The sequence below is a fragment of the Chiloscyllium punctatum genome, chromosome 5 (assembly GCF_047496795.1).
Source record: "Chiloscyllium punctatum isolate Juve2018m chromosome 5, sChiPun1.3, whole genome shotgun sequence".
NCBI classification, from domain to species: Eukaryota; Metazoa; Chordata; class Chondrichthyes; order Orectolobiformes; family Hemiscylliidae; genus Chiloscyllium; species Chiloscyllium punctatum.
In genome coordinates, this window is record NC_092743.1 from 67921051 (window position 1) to 67943959 (window position 22909).

Genomic DNA, 22909 nt, shown 5'->3' on the forward strand with positions numbered 1-22909 from the left:
GGCCCTTCAGCCCTGATATTGTGCTGAGCATTTATCTTAATCAAAGATCAATCTAACCTACACACCCTTCAATTTACTGCCGTCCATGTGCTTGTCCAGTAGTTGCTTAAATGTTCCTAATGTCTCTGAATCTACTACCGCCGCTGACGGTGCATTCCATGCATCCACCACTTCGCTCAATCAACCCTTGGCAACTCCCCTGTACCTTCCTCCAATTACCTTAAACTTATGACCCTATGTGACAGCCATCTCTGCCACGGGGGAAGAGTGTCTGGCTATCTATTCTATCTATGCTCTCATTACCTTGTACACCTCTATCAAGTCACCTCTCTTCCTTCTTCTCTCCAGTGTGAAAAGCCCTAGCTCATTCAACCTCTCTTATAAGACAAGCTTTCCAATCCAGACAGCATCCTGGTAAATCTCTCTGCACCCTCTCTAAAGCATTTACATCCTTCCTATAATGAGGCGACCAGAACTGGACACATTTTCCAAGTGTGGTTTAACCAGTGTATAGAACTGCAGCAAAACCTTGTGGTTCTTAAACACAATCTCCCGTTTATGAAAGCCAAAACACAATACACCTTCTTAACAGCTCTATCAAGTTGGGTGGCAACTTTGAGGGATTTATGTAGGTGATTGCCATGATCCTGCTGTTCCTCCACACTGCCAAGAATCCTGTCTTTAACCCTGTATTCAGCATCAATTTCAACTTTCCAAAATTAATTGCTTTGCATTTATTCAGGTTTAACTTCATCTGCCACTTCTCAGCCCAGCTCTGCATCCTGTCAATGTCTTGTTGTGGCATGCAACAGCCCTCGACACTATATACAACCCCACTGACCTTTGTGTCATCGGCAAATTTACTAACCCACCCTTCTACTTCTGCATCCAAGTCATTTATAAAAATTACAAAAAGCAGATGCCCAAGAACAGATCCCTGCAGAACACCACAGGTCATCGACCTCCAGGCGGAGTACTTTCTATCCACTACCATTGGCTGTCTTTTTTTAGCCAGCCAATTCTGTATCCAGCCATTTCTGTCCTGGGGAAAAGTCTCTGGCTATTTACTCTATCTATGCCTCTCATAACCTTGTCCACCTCTATCAAGTTACCTCCCTTCCTCCTTCTCTCCAGTGTGAAAAGTCCTAGCTCACTCAACCTTTCTTCATAAGAAAGCCCTCCAATCCAGGCAGCACCCTGGTAAATGTCCTCTGCCCCCTTTCAAAAGCATCTACATCCTTCCTATAATGAGGTGACCAGAACTGGACACAATATTCCAAGTGTGGTGTAACCAGGGTTTTATAGAGCTGCAGCAAAATTTCCCTGTATCCCATATCTCCTGACTTTCTGAACAAACCTACCATGGGGAACCTTGACAAAGGCCTTACTGAAATCCATATACACCACATCCACTGCTCGATCTTCATCAACTTGTCTTGTCACATTGTCAAAGAGCTCAATAAAGCTTGTGAGGCATGGTCTACTCCTCACAAAACCATACTGACTATCTTTCATCCAACTATGTTTTTCCAAATAGTCATAAATCATATCTCTCAGAATCCTTTCCAACACTTTGCCTACTGCAGGCGTAAGACTGGTCTGTAATTCCCAGGGATTTCCTTATTCCCTTTCTTGAACAGAGGAACAGTATTCGCCTCTCTCCAATCATCCGGTACTCCTCCCATGGAGAGTGAGGATGCAAAGGCACAGCAATCTCATTTCCTTTTTCCCACGGTAACCTTGGATATATCTGATCTGGCCCTGGGGACTTATCTATCTTGATGCTTCCCAGAATTTCCAGCACATCCACTTAACGTCAATTTGTTCAAGCCTATTAACCTGGACCATAGTGTTCTCACCTTCAACAAGGTCCCTCTCTCTAGTGAATACTGAAGCCTTCCCTACTTCTTCAGACTCCAGACACAAGTTCCCTCCACCATCCCTGATCGGCCCTACCCTTTCTCTGATCATTCTCTTATTCCTCACCTAAGTGTAGAACACCTTTGGGTTTTTCCTAATCTTTCCCACCAAGGCTTTTTTGTGCCCCATGTTGCTCTCCTCAGTTTAATTTTGAGTTCTTTCCTAGCTACCCTGTAACCCTCTAAAGCTGTGCCACATCCTTGCTTCCTCAACCTTAAGTAAGCTTCCTTCTTCCTTTTGACAAGAAGCTCCTCTTCTCTTATCATCCAAGGCTCCTACACCTTACCATTCATTGCCTGTCTCAGTGGGACAAAGTTATCCAACACTCACAACAAGTGCTCTTTAAATAGCCTCCACATTTCTGTTGTGTATTTTCCGTAGAACAATTGTTCCCAATTTATACACCCCAGCTCCTGTCTAATAGTAGGATAATTTCTCCTCCCCCAAATTAAATACCCTCCCATACTATCTGTTCCTATTCTGAATTAGTGGTACTGGAAAAGCACAGCAGTTCAGGCAGCATCTGAGGAGCAGTAAAATCGACGTTTTGGGCAAAAGCCGTTCATTAGGAATACAGGCCTGAAGGGTGGAGATATAAATGAGAGGAGGGTGGGGGTGGGGAGAAAGTAGCATAGAGTACAATAGGTGAATGGGGGTGGAGATGAAGGTGATGGGTCAGGGAGGAGGGTTGAGTGGATAGGTGGAAAAGAAGATAGGCAGGTAGGACAAGTCATGGGGACTATGGTGAGCTGGAAGTTTGGAACTGGGGTGAGGTGGGGGAAGGGGAAATGAGGAAACTGTTGAAGTCCACATTGATGCCCTAGGGTTGAAGTGTTCCGAGGTGGAAGATGAGGCGTTCTTCCTCCAGGCGTTGGGTGGTGAGGGAGCGGCGGTGGAGGAAGCCCAGGACCTGCATGTCCTCAGCAGAGTGGGAGGGGGGGTTGAAATGTTGGGCCACAGGGCAGTGTGGTTGATTGGTGCGGGTGTCCTAGAGATGTTCTCTAAAGCACTCTGCTAGGAGGCGTCCAGTCTCCCCAATGTAGAGGAGACCACATCGGGAGCAATGGATACAATAAATGATATTGGTGGATGTGCAGGTGGATGGATGTGGAAGGGTCCTTTAGGGCCTTGGATGGAGGTGAGGGAGGAGGTGTAGGCACAGGTTTTGCAATTCCTGCGGTGGCAGGGGAAAGTGCCAGGATGGGAGGGTGGGTTGTAGGGGGGTGTGAACCTGACCAGGTAGTCACGGAGGGAACGGTCTTTGCGGAAGGCAGAAAGAGGTGGGGAGGGAAATATATCCCTGGTGGTGGGGTCTGTTTGGAGGTGGCGGAAATGTCGGCGGATGATTTGGTTTATGCGAAGGTTGGTAAGGTGGAAGGTGAGCACCAGGGGGTTCTGTCCTTGTTATGGTTGGAGGGATGGGGTCTGAGGGCGGAGGTGCGGGATGTGGACGAGATGCGTTGGAGGGCATCATTAACCACGTGGGAAGGGAAATTGCGATCTCTAAAGAAGGAGGCCATCTGGTGTGTTCTGTGGTGGAACTGGTCCTCCTGGGAGCAGATATGGCGGAGGCAGAGGAATTGGGAATACAGGATGCCATTTTTGCAGGAGGTAGGGTGGGAAGAGGTATAATCCAGGTAGCTGTGGGAGTCAGTGGGTTTGTAAAAAATGTCAGTGTCAAGTCAGTCATCATTGATGGCGACGGAGAGGTCCAGGAAGGGGAGGGAGGTATCAGAGATGGTCCAGGTAAATTTAAGGTCAGGGTGGAATGTGTTGGTGAAGTTGATGAATATCTCGACCACCTTGCGGGAGCACAAGGTGGCACCAATGCAGTCATCAATTTAGCGTAGGAAGAGGTGGGGAGTGGTGCTGGTGTAATTATGGAAGATCAACTGCTCTACATAGCCAACAAAGAGACAGGCATAGCTGGGGCCCATACGGGTGGCCATGGCTACCTCTTTGGTCTGGAGGAAGTGGGAGGATTTGAAGGAGAAATTGTTCTGTGTGAGGACTAGTTCGGCCAAACAAATGAGAGTGTCGGTGGAAGGGTACTGTTGGGGATGTCGGGAGAGGAAGAAACAGAGGGCTTGGAGGCCCTGGTCATAGTGGATGGAGATGTAGAGGGACTGGATATCCATGGTGAAGATGAGGTGTTGGGGGGCGGGGAAACGGAAGTCTTGGAGGAGGTGGAGGGCGTGGGTGATGTCTCGAACATATGTGGGGAGTTCCTGGACTAGGGGGGATAGGACAGTGTCGAGGTAGGTAGAGATGAGTTCAGTGGGGCAGGAGCATGCTGAGACAATGGGTCGGCCAGGATGGTCAGGCTTGTGGATCTTGGAAAGGAGGTAGAACTGGGCAGTGTGGGGTTCCGGGACTATGAGGTTGGAAGCTGTGGGTGGGAGATCTCCTCAGGTGATGAGGTTCTGTATGGTCTGGGAGGTGATGGGGGGTAGGGTCATGGTCGAGGGGGCGTTAGGAGGAGGTGTCCTCGTGGCTCTGGCAAAGGTGAGGCAGTTGTGGTCAATGTCATCAAAATGCTCTCCTACCGAGAGATCTGGCTCATTGCCTAGCACCAAATCCAAAATGGCCTCCCCCCAGTTGGCCAAACAACATATTGAATCAGGACTCCTTCCTGGATTCACCTGACAAAAAATCGGCTTCATCCTGACCATCTGCACTAAAGAGGTTCCAATCAATATTGGGGAAGTTGAAGTCACCCAGAACATCTGAACCTTTCCAAGATCTGCTGTCCAATCTCTCTGATGCTATTAGGGGGTCGATAGAAAACACCCAATAAAGTGACTGCGCGTTTCCTGTTACTGACTTCCACCCATGCTGACTCAGTAGACAAACCCTCCTCAACAACCTATTTTTCTGCAGCTGTGATGCAGTCTCAAGTTGACAGTGCAACTCCCCGCCCACTACTTTTCTTTTTAAAGTATCTAAACCCTGGAATATCCAGCAACCATTCCTGCCCCTGTGAAATCTATGTCTTCGTTAGGGCCACAACATTGTAGTTCCAAGTATGGATCCATGCTCTAAGTTCATCACTCTTCTTTTAGATACTCCTTGCATTGAAACAGTCCCACTTTAACCCATCCCTTTTCCCTATCAACTGTGAATCCTTCCTGACAAGCTCTCTGCATTCCATTTCTGCCTATTCAACAGCTACCCTCTGATCTGTCGCTCTCATTCGTATCCCCCTGCCAAACTAGTTTAAACCCTCCCAAAGTGCTCTCGCAAATCTCCCACCCAGGACATTGGTGCCCCTCCTTCAACCTGTCCTTCATGTATAGTTCCACTTTTCCCAGAAAGTACCCCAATGATTTATGTATCTGAAGCCATCCCTCCTGCACCAGCCCTGTAGCCATGTGTTTAGCTGCATTCGCTCCCTGTGCCTCGCCTCACGAACACATGGCACTGGTGGTAATCCTGAGATTACTCTCTGTTCGTCCTGCTTTTTAACTTCCAACCTAACTCCTTGAAATCACTTTTTCGATCCTCATCCCTTTTCCAAGCTATGTCATTGATACCAATGTGTACCATGATGTCTGACTGATCACCCTCCCCTTTCAGAATCTTGTAGACTCGATCAGAGACATCCTGCACCTTGGAGGCAACATCCTTTCTGGGAATATCGTTCGCGACCACAGAATCTCCTGTCCATTCCCCTAACTATTGAGACTCTTATCTCTTGCTCTTTTCTCTTCTTCACCCTTCCCTTCTTGTGTTTATAAAGAAAGTAGAAAGAACTTGCTCACTCACAGCATCTTAATGTCATTGGAAATTCCAAAATAGCATCAAAATTAGTGAGTTGCTGTTGAAGCTGCATTCTTTACTGTTACATATCCATGTGGATTAGCCAGGTTTGAAGCGGAAAGTACAAAAATACATTGTACATACAAATGATTTATCTTGTTTGATACATAGTGCATTTGAGGTCAGTGTAATAAGAAAATCTTCTGTCCTTCACATAGAATCTTGAAGCAAGTGTGATCTCAGCTGAACATTTCCTTTGAAGTCATCTCCCACATTACAGCACTCTGTCTGCATTGCAAAGTTTCAACTTAGGGAATGTGATCACATGCAGGAGCGGTGGGCTTATTCATACAATTTATTGTGACAGAAGAACACTACTACTGAACTAAACTAATGTTCTGAAAGGTTGCAAACAGCATTCCCTATAATTTTTATTCCAGCTATGCAGACTTTGAGATTTGTATGTAGCAGCAACCTCCGGAACCAGATGTCAGTGCCACGATTGGTTACGCTGACGCTGATCACCACACTTGGAACCTTGGAGTGACTGTCAGCCACACAGCTAAGAGGGAATGTTAGCTGCACACTCCATAATGCATTGGAACTAATATTGCCACTCCTTCACTGTTGCTGGATCAAAATGCTGCAGCCGTTCAAGAAAGTAACTCATCTTTTCAGCAATGGTTAGGGAGCAACAATAATGCTGCACTTTCTACATTGCTCACATCCCCATGAGTGCATTAAAAACAAAGTTGTGCAGACTACATTGATTAATGTGAAAAATAATTCACTTTTTACTTGTTGACCTGATTGACCGTTGGTCTGACAGTGTAAATTTAAAATGCTCATCCTTGTTTTCAGTCCTGCTCTGGCCTCACCTTTTGCTATCTTTGTAATCTCCCCCAGCCCTACCAGTCTCCAGGTCATCTTTGCTTCTCTAATTCTAGCCTCTTTAAACTTTCCAATATTAAATTCCCTAGCATGAATAGCCAAGGCTTCACCTGCTGGGTTTCGAAGCTGTGGTGTTTGCTCCCCAGCCCCTCTTGTTTAGCTCCTTAAGGGCACTTCTTCAAGCCTATGGCTTTAATCAAAACTTTTGATCACCTTCCCCGGAATTTCCTGCTGTCAATTCCCCTCTGATGCATCTTTTGCTATAGTAAAGATGTGACATACAAGCACATCACTCTTGTCAAATTTCTCATTCTAAACCATTAAATATGTTTGTAATTGCTGGTGAAAAATACAAAAAATACCTATTTAGTACTACACAGATATTTGTTTGCATTTATTTTTGCCAGTAACATATATTACAGAAAAAAAAAATAATGCTATGGGAGCTGGAGGATAAACACCTGGACATGTTTATGTAGGAAGGGGAATGTGGACCTGCAATAAGAATATAAGGAGGTAGGCAGAAAATTAGCAAACAAGACCTCAAATGTAGTTATCTCTGGATTACTACTGGTGCAATGCACAGGAAATGTAATAAGAGAAATAGGAAGATGGGCAGATAAATGCTTGGCTTGAAAGATAATGTAGGAGGGTGGATTTAAGATTCCTGGAACACTGGGACTGAGTTCTTTGCAGGATGTTTTGCTAGTGTTGTTGTGAGGACTTTAACCTAAGTCAGCAGTGTTGGGAACACCTGGAGAGATGGATAGGACTGTTATAGTGAATAGAAACGTAGTTTATGCCAGAGTAAAGTAGAAAGTAATGAAGTCTAAATCAGGTTTAGTATACATCTATGTAAATAATATATTGTACGATTGAGCAGATACAAGCATAGATTGTTATAGATTAACATGATGTTGCGATAGTAATGAGTCCTGACTCAAGGAAGGGAGCACTGTGTGTTACATACCCTGGGTACAAGGTGTTCAGAAAAAATAGGAAAGGAATAGAAGAATGAGGCCTGGTTGTATTGGTTCAGGAGTGCATTGCTGTGATGAAGAAAGAGAGTATACTCAAGGGTTCAAAAACGGAATCAATCTGGCTACAGCTAAAAATGTCGCAATTACATTGCATGGTGTAGTGTGTAGACATCACCATAGGAAAGCTGTAGAGGAACAAGTCTGCAGGGAAATTACAGAGACATGCCACCTTTATAGAGTGGTTAAATTTGGAAATCTTAATGTAAACTTGGATAGTGCTAGCATTAAGAGTGGAGAGAGGCAAATTATCTTACATTGTTTACAGGAAAATAACCTATGCCAATATTTATCCAGTACAACTAGAAAGGATGCAGTATGACTGCAAATGAGTTGAAGAAAATAGACCAAGTGTCAGCGGGAGATCGGTTAGGACACAATAATCATTATATTGTTAGATTTAGGATGAGGGTATTAATTGGGCAGTTTATTAATACTACCCAGGACAGTGCTGACTTCATTGGGATAAGAACCAAACCAGATTACATACTAAAATGAAAGACAAGTAGGAAAAATGAGATGAGGAGAAATTTCTTCACACAGAAGGCAGTTGAGGCTAAAGCATTGAATGTTTCCAAAAAGGAGACAGATATAGTTCTTCGGACTAAAGGGATGAAAGGGTGGGGTGAATGTGAGATCATGGTACTGAGTAGGATGATCAGCCAAGCTCATATTGAATGGTGGAGTAGATACAAAAGGCTCCTCTTCCTATTTTCTATGTTTCAATAATTGAGCAATGAGCTACTTTCAAAGAGGCAATAGTTTAGGTATCGACAGAGTATATTCCATTAAAAGGGACGGACGGAACAAGCAATCCAGAGTTTGATGGATGACAAAGGATATAGAAATTAAGAAAAAGAAAACAAAATGTATTTATGACAAATATCAGGTAAATAATACAATTGAGAACCAAGGGGAATGAAAAGAGATGAGAAACAATATTAGAGAAGTGAAGATGAATTATGAGAAAAGGCTGGCAGTTGGCATAAATAGGGATCCCCAAAGTCTTTTGCAGGCACATCCATAGTAAAAGGTGATAAATAGAGGAGCAGAGCTGATTGGAGACCAAAATAGGACATACACAAGGAGACAAGAGGCATGGCTGACATATTAAATAACTAGTTTTTAGTACCTTTCCCAAGGAGGTAGATGCTACCAAGGCTATACATGCAGAGGGGGAAGTATTTGTCTCAAGAAGGCTTCAAAATCAATAAGAAGTGTTGCAAAGGCTACCAACACTTTTAAAGAGAAAAGGGACTGAGACCAGAAGAGATACAAAAAGGGATATTGAAAGAAGTAAGCATTAAAATTACAGGGGCACGGGCTAGAATCATTTAGTGTCTGCCAGACTTAGGGGAGGTGCCAGAGGTCAGGAGAATTGAAGACATTATCGTCTAATTCAAAAGGATTAAAAGATAAGCACAGAAATTGTAGACCAATCCATTTAACTGAAGTCATGAGGAAGCTTCTCAAAAAAATATTCAAGATAGAATTAGAAGTCACCTGGAAAAAGGTGAGTTGAGTAGAAAGATTCAGTATTGATTGCTAAAGGGGAAATCGTGTTTGACTCAGTTGCTGGAGATTCTTTTGAAAATGTAACAGAAGTGGTTGATGGGTGGCAATGCTGTTGATATGTAGATGGACTATCAAAAGGCATTAAATACCATGTCAAGCAACATGCTTGTAAGAGCACTTCATGGAATAAAACAATAAGTAGCAATGTGGATACAAAGTTCACTATGTAATAGTAAACAGACAGTAGTAATTGATGAATATTTCTCAGTCTGGGGAAAGGTTTGTCATGGAGTTGCCCAAAGGAACCTTTCATTTTTATTATATATTCATGATTTTGATCTTGTTAGGCAGGGGACAATTTCAATAATTCTTGATAATGCAAAACTTGGAGGCATTGTTAACTGTGAGGCAAACAATATTTTTGAATTCACTCTTGAGACATGGACGTTGGTGGTTGGCCAGCATTTATTGTCCATTCCTAATTGTCCTTGAGAAAGTAGTAGTGGGCTATTTTCTTAAACCGCTGAAATCCATGTGCTTTAGATAAATCTACAAAACTGTTAGTGAAGGAGTTACAGGATTTTGACCCAACAACACTGAAGGAATGGTGATATATTTCCAAGTCTGGATATTGAGTGGTTTGAAGGGGCACTCCAGAAGGATAATAGACAAGTTGGTGGAATGGGCAAACAGGAGACAAATTAATTTCAGTGTGGAAAAGTGTTGGGAAGAACAGGGCAGACAATACAAAATCGGGGTACAATTCTAAAGGGGATCAGGAGCAGAGGGACCTGGGTGTACATGTGCATAAATCGCTAAAGGTGACAGGTTAGAGAGAGCAGTTAAACAAGGTAATCTCAGCTTTATTAATGGGGCACACAATAATGAGCAAGGAGATCGATCTCAGCTAGAGAATTGCATATAGTTCTGTGTTTCAAGCTATAGGAAGAATATGATCACTTTGGAGAACATGCAGAAAAGATTTACAAAAAAATGGTTCCACGGATGTAAACTTCAGTTTTAAGAATAGATTAGAGAAATTGGAACTGTTCTTGGACAAAAGAAGGTGGTGACAATATCTGATAGAAGTTTTCAAAATCGTGGGTGGTCTGGATAGATTAGAAAGCGAGAAACTGTTCCCTCACATAAAAGGCAGAGGGTACAGACTTAAAACAATTTGCAAATATGACATGTGTTCTGCAATTTCACACAATCAGTGGTTCAGGTTTGTAATGCACTACCTGGATATATCATTGAGTCAATGAGTCTTTCAAGTAGGATTTGGATGGCTATTTGAATAGAAGCAATATGCAAATGACATGGAAAATAGGCAGGTGAGTGGCAGAAACTCACAAGATTCATTGGAGAGCTGAGTGGCCTCTTACACATAATAACAATTCTAATACTGTGTTTTATTTTACCTTGAATTTGACTAGATTACTTTCCAAATTATCTTAAACATACTTCTTCTTCTCAGTGTTGACATTTCATTATTAGTGACTATCGTTGAATGAAACAGTCATAGAGATGTACAGCATGGGAACAGATCCTTCGGTCCAACCCATCCATGCCGACCAGATAGCCCAACCCAATCTAGTCCCACCTGCCAGCACCCAGCCCATATCCCTCCAAACCCTTCCTATTTATATACCCATCCAAATGCCTCTTAAATGTTGCAATTGTACCAGCCTCCACCACATCCTCTGGCAGCTCATTCCATACACGTACCACCCTCTGCGTACAAACGTTGCCCCTTAGGTCTCTTTTATATCTTTCCCCTCTCACCATAAACCTATGCCCTTTAGTTCTGGACTCCCCAACCCCAGGGAAAAGACTTTGTCTATTTATCCTATCTATGCTCCTCATAATTTTGTAAACCTTTATAAGGTCACCCCTCAGCCTCTGACGCTCCAGGGAAAACAGCCCCAGTCTGTTCAGCCTCTCCCTGTAGCTCAGATCCTCCAACCCTGGCAACATCCTTGTAAATCTTTTCTGAACCCTTTCAAGTTTCACAACATCCTTCCAATAGGAAGGAGACCAGAATTGCATGCAATATTCCAACAGTGGCCTAACCAATGTCCTGTATATCCACAACATGACCTCCCAACTCCTGTACTCAATACTCTGACCAATAAAGGAAAGCATACCAAACGCCTTCTTCACTATCTTATGTACCTGTGACTCCACTTTCAAGGAGCTATGAACCTGCACTCCAAGGTCTCTTTGTTCAGCAACACTCCCTAGGACCTTACCATTAAGTGTATAAGTCCTGCTAAGATTTGCTTTCCCAAGATCCAGCACCTCGCATTTATCTGAATTAAATTGCATCTGCCACTTCTCAGCCCATTGGCCATCTGGTCCAGATCCTGTTGTAATCTGAGGTAACCCTCTTCACGGTCCACTACACCTCCAATTTTGGTGTCATCTGCAAACTTACTAACTGTACCTCTTATGCTTGCATCAACAAAATTTATATAAACGACAAAAAGTAGAGGGCCCAGCACCGATCCTTGGTCACAGGCCTCCAGTCTGAAAAACAACCCTCCACCACCATCCTCTGTCTTCTACCTTTGAGCCAGTTCTGTATCCAAATGGCTAGTTCTCCCAGTATTCCATGAGATCTAACCTTGCTAATCAGTCTCCCATGGGGAACCTTGTCGAACGCCTTACTGAAGTCCATACAGATCACATCTACTGCTCTGACCTCATCAATCTTCTTTGTTACTTCTTCAAAAAACTCAATCAAGTTTGTGAGACATGATTTCCCACGCACAAAGCCATGTTGACTATCCCGAATCAGTCCTTGCCTTTCCAAATACATGTACATCCTGTCCCTCAGGATTGCCTCCAACAACTTGCCCACCACCAAGGTTAAGCTCACCGGTCTATAGTTCCCTGGCTTGTCTTTAACACCCTTCTTAAACAGTGGCACCACGTTTGCCAACCTCCAGTCTTCCGGCACCTCACCTGTGACTATCGATGATACAAATATCTCAGCAAGAGGCCCAGCAATCACTTCTCTAGCTTCCTACAGAGTTCTAGGGTACACCTGATCAGATCCTGGGGATTTATCCACCTTTAACCATTTCAAGACATCCAGCACTTCCTCCTCTGTAATCTGGACATTTTGCAAGATGTCACCATCTATTTCCCTCCAGTCTATATCTTCCATACCTTTTCCACAGTAAATACTGATGCAAAATATTCATTTAGTATCTGCCCCATTTTCTGTGGCTCCACACAAAGGCCGCTTTGCTGATCTTTGAGGGGCCCTATTCTCTCCCTAGTTACCCTTTTGTCCTTAATATATTTGTATAAACCCTTTGGATTCTCCTTAATTGTATTTGCCAACGCTACCTCATGTCCCCGTTTTGCCCTCCTGATTTCCCTCTTAAGTATACTCCTACTTGCTTTATACTCTTCTAAGGATTCACTCGATCTATCCTGTCTATGCTTCTTTCTTTTTCTTATCCAAACCCTCCATTTCTTTAGTCATCCAGCATTCCCTATACCTACCAGCCTTCCCTTTCACCCTGACAGGAATATACTTTCTCTGGATTCTTGTTATCTCATTTCTGAAGGCTTCCCATTTTCCAGCTGTCCCTTTACCTGCGAACATCTGCCTCCAATCAGCTTTCGAAAGTTCTTGCCTAATACCGTCAAAGTTGGCCTTTCTCCAATTTAGAACTTCAACTTTTAGATCTTGTCTATCCTTTTCCATCACTGTTTTAAAACAAATAGAATTATGGTCGCTGGCCCCAAGGTGCTCCCCCACTGACAGCTCAGTCACCTGTCCTGCCTTCCTCTATCATGGTTTTGTATAAACTGAAAAAAGCTTAATTAGTGGAATATAATGAATCAAAGTAATTTGTTATGTGGAGATAGAGTCAGAACCTCAATTAAAAATTAATTTTTCAATGTCGAATAGAGATTCAATATATTTTCCAGGAAAGTGTACAGGAATTCAATTTGCTTATCACTTGAAGTTTGATTCATAAATGAGTGAGTAAAGAGGAAGATAATCTCAGTGATTTCTCATGATTTCTGCCAGTCAAATAAAGCTAATTTTAGCATATTATGTGTTTGATTGTAGAGGAGCCCTTCTACTAAGCAAATATTTCATGTGAAAAATTAAAATACACTGTGAAATAAAATGTCAGCATTGTATCATTCAGAATTCTCTGCCATTAACTTTTTCATACTTTTTTAAATAGATTGTTCTCTGGAGATATAAATTTTCACAGCTGAAAGGCTCTTCAGATGATGGAAAAAGCAAGATAAAATTTTTATTCCAGAACATTGACACTAAACAAATTGAAGCAAAGGTAATGTGGTGTGAAACAAGTGTCGAACCAGACAAATCTGTGTTAATTTTTAAAAAATATGCTGCATTTGTGTTTTTTTTGGCATTGCCATATTTTCATCAAATTGAAAATAAAACTGGCTAACTGTCCACATCACAACTGATTGAAGAAAATCAGCTGAACAGTTGAACTTCCCCAAGAGAACATTAATCTGAAACGTACATGTGTTGTTCAATTAGATACTTTGGCATCCTCCAGTGAAGTGATTACAATGCTTGTGTGTTCAGCTGGAGAATGGGCAATTGACGTCTTCAGAGAGCAGGTCACATGGATTTCCATGTGCCCTGTTAATCTAAAATCTATTCAGATTGGCTTCTGGAAATCAGGCTACTGACGTATGACACAGATTGAATAAATTATATGCAGCAGCAGTAAGTTACTATGGAGAAAGTATATTTAAAAAATACTTTGCATAAGAGAATTGTCTCCAATGTGTTTTAGGAAAGTAGCTTTTTAACAATATACTTTGATCACCAAAACTAAAGTATACATTCATAATTCCACAAAAAGGGTTCAGAGATCCAAGGGTTCAATTTTACTTGCTTCCTGGAGTTGGGCAGGAAGGATAGAAGGGTGCATAAAATGGTGACAGAAAGGGTTTGGGGGGAAATGATGCCTTAAATAAAAGCTCATTGTGCAGTTGCTTGAAATCTAAACTGAACATAGAAGCATTTGTAGAGAGAGAAACCAAGTTAACAGAGCATTTTTCTATCACCATGACATAGTCTTATATTTGGGAATAGCTGTAGCTCAACTGCCCAGAAATGAGCAACTAATTATTCTAGTTAGTTAGTCAATTAATAGCCACTTTACAATGGCATGGTTATTTGCCAATATCATTACTGTGTCCCCTAGGCCCCCACCACAGACAGGTAAACTGAGGCAGCATCCTGAAGGTGGAGGCTGCCGATTTTGGCAGTTTGTGATCACAGTTATCTAATATAGATAATCAAACATTTTTCACAATTGTCTGGTTATAAAGTTAGTTAAGAAGTAACAGTTTGAATATGTTAAACATTAGTTAATTAGACAAAGAAAAGTATTCATCCATGACATCTGGGAATGGTTCACTGATACCAGATGACAACAGGCTGTTACTGTGGCTGTTAGTCTCATTAAAGTTATAAAGGCAGAGTCCTGCTCTCTAGTTGAGATGTTCAGGAACTGATCCCTGGGTCATTCTCCTCTCTGGACCATCTTCCATCTGGAGAAGACCATCTGAGGCCTGCTGGATGAGGACTGCTGCCCTGCCATCTCTTGTAAGAAATTATTGATACCCTATTTCTAAGGGTACACAGCTCAAACAATTGTATGAGTCCTTTTGGCCAATGATTTTGGAACAACTACTTATAACATTGGATGACTATTGTCCCCTCGCCCACCTCCATTTGAAGGTTAGTTTTCATTCCTTCTGAGAACAGAACCTTCTTATTTTTGAAAACGCTGCGTTCACAATAGGATAATGTGGTGTCCGAGAAGTCTTTTGATTATGCAGGTCATTCTGCTATAATACGCATTTCATTAACTTGAATTCATTGTAACATGATTGACAAATTGGGGACACTGTTTCTAAAGTGCAAACTTTTAAAACGTGCTTTGGCTAGAATGAGATTACATCGCCAATGCTTTAAGTGCTGTTTCTGAAGCACGATGTTCCTATAACATGGGGTTGCACAAGACACAACCACCACATTATAGAAAAACTACCTGTACTTGTGGAAGACACTCAACTGCTGTAACACAGTTAAATGCGACACAGGATATATGGAAAATGGAAAACTACAACCATGCCTGTTTAGAGAGACCTCCGATTTCCAATTGGCCTTCCTTTCTAACTGAAGAAGGAATTCCTCATTAGCAAAAATTGCCTTCTTTAGCTCTAATGCTGGTTCTGGATGGTTTGATCACCAGGCTTGCGTCACTGGCCCCAGTGCATGAAAATATGTTCGTATCCATCCTCTTCGGGTATGTCCATGTGTAGGCACCGTATTCTTCTCCATCCAATTTCAGCCACCATTTTGGCTTTCTGACTTGACTTCAGTTGGGTAACAATCACTGTCATGGCTTCTTAGTTCACCACTGATTAAATAATCAATCAGGCACATGGCCTACATATCTGGCAAAACACTGACATTGAAATTCATGTTTTGCATTCCTGATTTGTGTTGTCAATATTTGCATATCTGCCCTTTTTTTGCACATCTTGAAATTATTTTGTTCCACTGTTGATGACCATGCCTGTAACTTCCTCAGCTCTGTTCTGGAATTTCCTCCTTAAACGTCTGTGAATCATTTGTCTCTTTAGAACCCACCTCTAGTCAAGCTTACCATCAAGCCTTCTAATGTTTTCTTCTCATAGCTTTGAGTTCATTTTTATTGAATCAGAACTCTGTAAAGTACATTGGAATGTTTTGAACACTAAGGACACCATATAAATGAAAGCTGCTGTTATTGTTATTAGTTTCCATGTACAATGCAGTTATCAGTCAGCAATCACTGTGAAGACATAAGCCAGACCTGGATCAGTGTGTATTTTTAAGGTTATCAAAGAACAAAGATCAATACAGCACAGGACCAACCTCCTTCCTATGCCGACAAAGTTTTACCCTTCCATACAAAAACTGTTCGTACTACAGGTTCCATATCCCTCCATTCCTTTCCTATTCATGTATACATCCCGATGCTTCTTGAATGCTGCTGTTGTATCTGCTTCCACCACCTCCTCTCGCAGCGTATTCCAGGCACTCGCGCAATTGGTGTGAAAAACATACCTTGCACATCTCTTCTAAACATCCCCCTGCACCTTTAGGCTGTGTCCCCTAGTAATTAACCCCTCCACCCTGGGCAAAGCCTCGTACTTTCCACTCTGTCCACTGCCATTCATAATCTTATAAACTTCTCTCAGGTCGCCCCTTAACCCCCTGTATTCCAGTGAAAACAAACCCAGTCTATCCATCTTTTCTTCTTAGCTAAAATCCCTCATACCAACATCCTGGTAAACCTCTGTATCCTGTCCAAAGCATTCACATCCTTCTGGTAGTGTGGTTACCAGAATTGTACAATATTCCAAGTTTGGCCTAACTAAAGTTCTATAAAGCTACACCATTACTTGCCTATCATTATACTTAGTGCCCCTTCCATTGAAGGCAAACATGCCATAAGCCTATTTTTACTACCATATCTATGTGTGCTGCCACCTTCAGTAATCTGTGGACTGAATCCTTCTGCACATTAGTGCTCCGCAGGATTCTGTCATTCACTGTATAATTCCTACCTGTACCTAACCTTCAAAAATGCTATACCTCACATTTGTCTGCACTAAACTCCATCTGCCATTTTTCTGCCCATTCCTCCAACTGCTCTATATCCTGCTGTATCTTCTGACAATCCACTTCATTATCCACAACTCCACCAATCTGTGTATTCTTCACAAACTAATTAGACCCACCTCGTTTTCCTCAAAATCATTTATGTAGATTGTGATGAGAAGAGTCTCAGCACTGATCCCTATAGAAAATACAAGCCACAACTGTCCATTCCGAAAACAATCCTTCCACCACTACCCTCTGTTCCCTTTAACTAAGCCAGTTCTGTATCCAACTTGCCAGCTCATTATTCCATGTGACTTCGCCTTTTGTACCAACCTGTTATGATGCGCCTTGTCAAAGGCAAGATCTTAAACTAAAAGAAGTGGCAAAAATACTTTCATTTTACGAGGAGCAGAGCAGCTATCCAACTGGCACTGGAATGAAAGTTAGGAAAAAAACTGTCAATCCTCATCCAGCCCTTCCTCCCATTATGTGAGAGAACTGTAACAACGATCCCACTGAATCTGAATGTTGTAATAGCAGTTTGGCCTCAATATTGTTATGCAAGTTCAATTTTCACTTAAAGAAGGAATCCATTGGTGTGTCCACATAAGTACCACTGACCTGTTTTGAAGGTTAAATTTATAATGTGTGAGATTATGAGAGTTGGGAACAAAGTTTCGCAAGTGGCACGGTTAAAGTATGTGAAAATCAGAAATCACAATTATGCATTTTTATCAATAGTGTCTCCTTATTTTTAATGCAGGAGCTGGAATTTTCCAACCTTTTCGCAGTACTGCATTGTATACACTCCTTTTTTGCTGCTAAAGTTGCTTGCATGGATCCTCTCTACGTTGGAAGCCAGCCTTTTGTTGGGAAGGCCAAGTATAGTAACTGACAGACTCCTTTCTATCCAGTTGGAAAGAATTGTTGCTGCTCTGCTAAAGATAAATATTTAACATGGCGTACCTTTGATGGGTTTCGATAACATGCTTCCAGCTCAGGAGAAAAGTTGTCAGCTTTCATTCTTCTCTTGTCCCATGTTTTCCAAACAGTCACTGATGAGTTGAACTAAAACATCAAGAGTTTACAGATATGGTAGCTTTTCTCATTTTAGTGCTCAAATTTTGTCATGAACTACAATCAAATATTATTGTGAGACACTTCCTGAATGAGGAGTGTCACTGATGAACGTAATGTACATAAGATTTCTTACTGAAGATGTCTCTGTGAAAGCACCCTTCAATTCAATGTGCTTCTGCTTTCCAAAGATGGAAATTTTTATGAACTTACAAGACATTTAAGTGACATGAAATGTGCTTTATCCAAGGTAGAGATGAGGAATATGATGATTAGAAATTATGATTCAAATGGGCAAAGCAGGTCATTTTTATGTGAAATAATTTTTGTAGTGGAAATGCCCTTATTTTTACAATAAGCCCTGAGTGTTTACTTTTTCCATGTTAAGCATCTGAACTATATAAATATGAGCTCATGAGCAAGATAACACAAATTAATTCATTGTGATTGGTAAAAATAACAATAATAATTCATTCTTCTGTGAGCTATATACACATGCCATGCAGACTGAGCTAACATTTCTCTGTTATGACCACCATTAGCTATGTATAATGCAGTTTTAATTCCTTAAAAATATACCTATAAATTGCATAATCCTCTGTACATTTTGAAGTACAACGTTCTATAAAAACTCCTGATGAAATTTTAACAATATAAGCTGGTTTTTAAAAGAAAATCATCATAGTCATACTAATAACTAAACATCCAATATCTCTTCAAAGATCCTTTAAACAATTCATGTAAATCATTCATTGTAAAGTTTTTATAATCATTTTTTGGAAAAATTGATGGCAGACAAATTTCACAGGCTCTTAGCTGTGCCAACATTACGTAATATGATTCCACTATGTAAGTGGACAAATTAAAAACATTTTTCACATATGTTTTGTTAATCTTGTCAAAGTGCAAAGGTTCATTTCACAAATTGCCAACATATATGTTGCTACATCTTCTAACATAGGTTTTACATTAGAAAATCACAGAAGTGGACTGGAACATCACCAAGTAGCAGACTAGTATGTAACAAAGTGAAAAGGGTTTTTCAAACTTATTTGCATTTTTGGCTTTTTATTCAATATTGTTAGGCATTATTATGTTTAAAGAGGAAATCCTAATAGATCTATGGCACAATATTCCATGTTTTTTTTAAATGTCTTTATTGTGTGTATATAAGACAAAAGTAAGCACTACAAACTTAATATGATAACTTATGTTGTGTTGTGAATTCAGTTCTACATTTTACTTCCTTCCAAGAGTTCACTTGTATAATCTTGAAGGTTCATTCACTTATCCAGACACCAAAACCAAAAGTCATGTCGTAGCTCTCTGGAAATTTCTTGAATTCATAGAAGTCCAGCTGTTTCTTGAGGCACTAATATAATGGGAATCCTACATTAGCTTTTGACCAACAAATCCTCTGGTCTTCTTTAAAGACCTCAAGTCATGACTGTGGACTTTCATTCCTTGTAATAAAAGCAAACTGGAAATTTGCAACAAGCCCAAAACATGCTGGAGAAACTGAGCAGGTTTTGCAGCATCTGTGGAGAAAGAGACAAGAGTTAATATTTCAATCCAATACGACTTCATCAAACCCGTTCTGAAGACGAGTCATGTCAGATTCAAAATGTTTTCACTGCTTCTCTCTCCACCAATGCTGCCAAACTTTCTCCAGTGTTTTCTGTGTTGTCTAAGGTCCTAATTGTGGCTTTGTGTATTCATGCAAGTTTTTTTTACTTCCAGTCTATTACAAAAGTATCTGTATTGCTGTTTCTAATCTAGTTTTACAAATGGAAAAGCATTAAACCACGTGAGGATTATTGTAGGTTTCTTCCACCAGCTGCAAGTTGGAGCAAATCATCCAGTTGCTTTTCTCTCACGAAATCCAATTGATTGAGCCATCCAAGTGATGAGCAATGATTTTAGTATTTTCTTAGCTGACGTGCAAACTTAACTGACAAACATCTCCTATAATATTTTTAAATCTGGTGGTGTGAAATCTTTGCCTCGATAATGCTTGTATGTTCCCCAACCTGAACTGCCTGCTTCTATCAGCAACACAAATCAATACATTAATCAAAATAACCTTCTCAACAAGAATCCACCCTGAATTGAGTGGCAACATGCTACAGTGGTATTGTCCCTATCTGTAACCCAGGAGGTCTGGTTCACATCAGACTTGTGTCAGAGGTGTATTGTAAAATAGCTGAACCAGTTGATTAAAAAGTCTGGGTTCTTAAGGTACAGTAGCTGTGTCTCTACCTCTGGCACACAAGGTTCAAGTCCTATCTACTCCAAAGGTGTGTCATAAGATGTCATAACAGATTTATTAGAAAATAACTCCATCCTGAATCTGTTTGGCTTGGTAACGTCCTTTGGGTCAATTCAAGTAGAAATACAAAATATTATTTACCTTCAATATAATTTGTTGATTCTACAATGAATATAAATAATTTATATTATAACAGAGCTATGACCCAATCTCTCACCTTGGTTTTTGGAGATGTCCAGAATTGTGTCATACATTATTTAGTTTGTTTCTTCTGTCAACTCTGACCTTGTAAGATAAACACAGTTAGTTTTAAGGGTCATAAAGTATCAGGTTTATTTGAATTATATTTACTTCACGGATGCTCAATCAGTTGCTCCATTTATCTACAGTTAAAAGTTTAACCAAAAATTATATTCGAAAACATATGATCTATGAACTAGATATTTGCAGCACTTTGAATTATTTGTTTAAGTGACCTCTTGTTCTTCTGCAATGAATACTCCTTCTTGTAAATAACTTCTTTTTCACAGAAATCAGTTGAATCATCTCTTTTTACTTCCTTTAACCTGGCATAATTGGCCATCATATTTTCCATGCCATGTTCATTATAAAAGCTTTTCCTTAAGGTCTCAGTCAATTCTGAGATAGTTAAAGGTCAAAATCTAAGCAATACAAATGTGAAATCAAAACAAAAGTATTGTTTCTGTCTCCAAATGTATCTCGACAACTGTTTTGCAGGTTGGTGACACACATATGAAAGGAAAATCACTGGGGAAATGGACTGCTGTTCATTGAGCTGCAGAGCTCTATTTGACACAAACTGTTTCTTTCAGACAGCAGCTGGAATCTCTCATCTTTCCATTTTAGTTTTTTTTGTGTGGTACATTTTCATGTTTGAGAATGGATTAGACTGAGCCTCCAGCCTCTCATCACATCTTTCCACCTTCAACTAATTTCTGTGGTGTCATAAAACACACTTACTCTGCAAGTAGTTTCCGTCATTTTTGTGAAATCTCAGCAACATTTTCACCATTTTCCTGGGCAGCTCATGCTCAATTTAATTTATCTATTATCCTTTCACTGCGTGTCAGCTAATGTTCTGAACCACAGGAGGTGTATGAGATCAGTGTACTTCACATTTTATACCCAAAAGGGATTAAACTATCATTTTTATTAGGTTCATAGTCCAGTATTTTGATAATTTTGCAAGGGTATTAGTCTAAAATGCTCTTTGATTTTTAGAAAATGTTTTCAGTCCCATTTTCTTTTGAGTATTCATGTTTCGGTACTTAACAGGAAGACACTGCTTTGTCATTATTTTTATTGTTATTGAATTCACAGTGCTCAGATAGCATTGAATTAACCTTTTATTTCAGTTATATTGTAAAGCTTGTTGCAGTTAATGGACAAGAGTTCTTCAATCAATAGACTGAGTGGAGCATTAATGATATTGGCTTTCAGAAGACAAAATAGCTTTGGTGCTAAACTCATGATTTATCAAAAGAGTAAGGAAGCTTTTAGGTGATTCTCAGAAGAATGAGTCAAAATTCATTTATAGTGGAATAGAATTATAAAGTGTTGCCAGATCTTGTAAACCTCAATTCTTTTTCAGTATTGCCACATGTCAGATCTCAACGTCAGTATCAGAATATCTACAGACTGAAGAGATGATGACAGTTGTAAACTGAGCCTTTGATCTGTACAGAAGATGAATATTTGTATGTTTTTACAGTGCACTATAAGCAATCAAAATTAAACAAAATGAGATCAGATTGGGCCAAGCTTGTTTCAATATTATGGTTCATAATTTTTCAAACAGTTGTGTGTTGGCTTTGAATCATCCAAAATACAATTAGTCCCTTCAGAAAACTGATTGATTTCCTTAATTTACATAGGAATTCAAGACTTTTCGGAGTAAGCAGGGTAAGAAGATGATATTTGTACCAAGGTGGGGGTTGAGGAGGCAAGAACATGTTACAGAAACTTAGCAAGTTTGGCAGCATCTGTGGAAAGAAACAAAATTATTATGAAGTCCAGAATGATTCTCTATCCATTCTGTACACAGGCGCTGAATTTCTCCAGCATTCTCTGATTTTATTTCAAATTACCAACGTCTGCAGTCCTTTGCTTTTATTTTCTGGAGAGAGGGCTGATGGAAGTTAAGAAAAAGGAGGGAAAGAGAATCAAGGCTGGAAATAGATGTGAAGGAAAAAGTCAGGACAGAAGAAGTGGGGATATGGTGTGGAGGGAGATAAGTATGGGGTCGGAGGGTGGGTTTAGATAATAATTTCATTTAGAGGAAAGATGGTTGTTTGGTAATTTTCTTTGTAGCAATAGTCCTTTCCAGTACTGCTTGAAAATGAATGTACTCATCATACCGGAGCTCCATTTTGAGGTTTAAAAGATGAGTTGCATCAGCTGAATTGTTCACAAGTTTTAGTCATTTTTCTTTCAGGGAATTTCCAGCAGCTGTCAAGTGGGGTAGGGTCAGATGGAATGGGAAGAACAAGGAGTCCTCTTCCTGGAGGAGTTGTGGATAATCTTCTCACCAATGAGCTGGTGGGGAAAAGGATGTTTGCATCATCCATTTTCTCCTCAACAGCAGGAGGAGAGGAATCTAGTGGCTTATTTCATATCATCATCATCATCAAAAGGTGTGCCTGAGCAAAATGGCTGGAAGGCAGAGGCAACAGTAGGATGGAGCAATGTGTAATGTTCTCTTGGTTGTAAAGATGTCAGTGCTTCATCATTATTTGACATTGACTG

The 22909-nt window shown here is 40.6% G+C and overlaps 1 protein-coding gene across 4 annotated transcripts in view; it reads left to right on the forward strand.

Annotated features, from left to right (window-relative positions):
* sntg1 (syntrophin, gamma 1) overlaps positions 1 to 21913 on the forward strand; it is a 524044-nt gene extending 502131 nt beyond the window's left edge. For all 4 annotated transcript variants that reach the window (XM_072570506.1, XM_072570505.1, XM_072570504.1 and 1 more), the window contains 2 exons: positions 13337 to 13447; positions 17561 to 21913. In XM_072570506.1, coding sequence (XP_072426607.1) covers positions 13337 to 13447; positions 17561 to 17692 — 243 coding nt within the window. In that variant the 3' untranslated portion in view covers positions 17693 to 21913. The remainder of the gene's footprint in view (positions 1 to 13336; positions 13448 to 17560) is intronic.
* Positions 21914 to 22909: the final 996 nt, after the last annotated feature.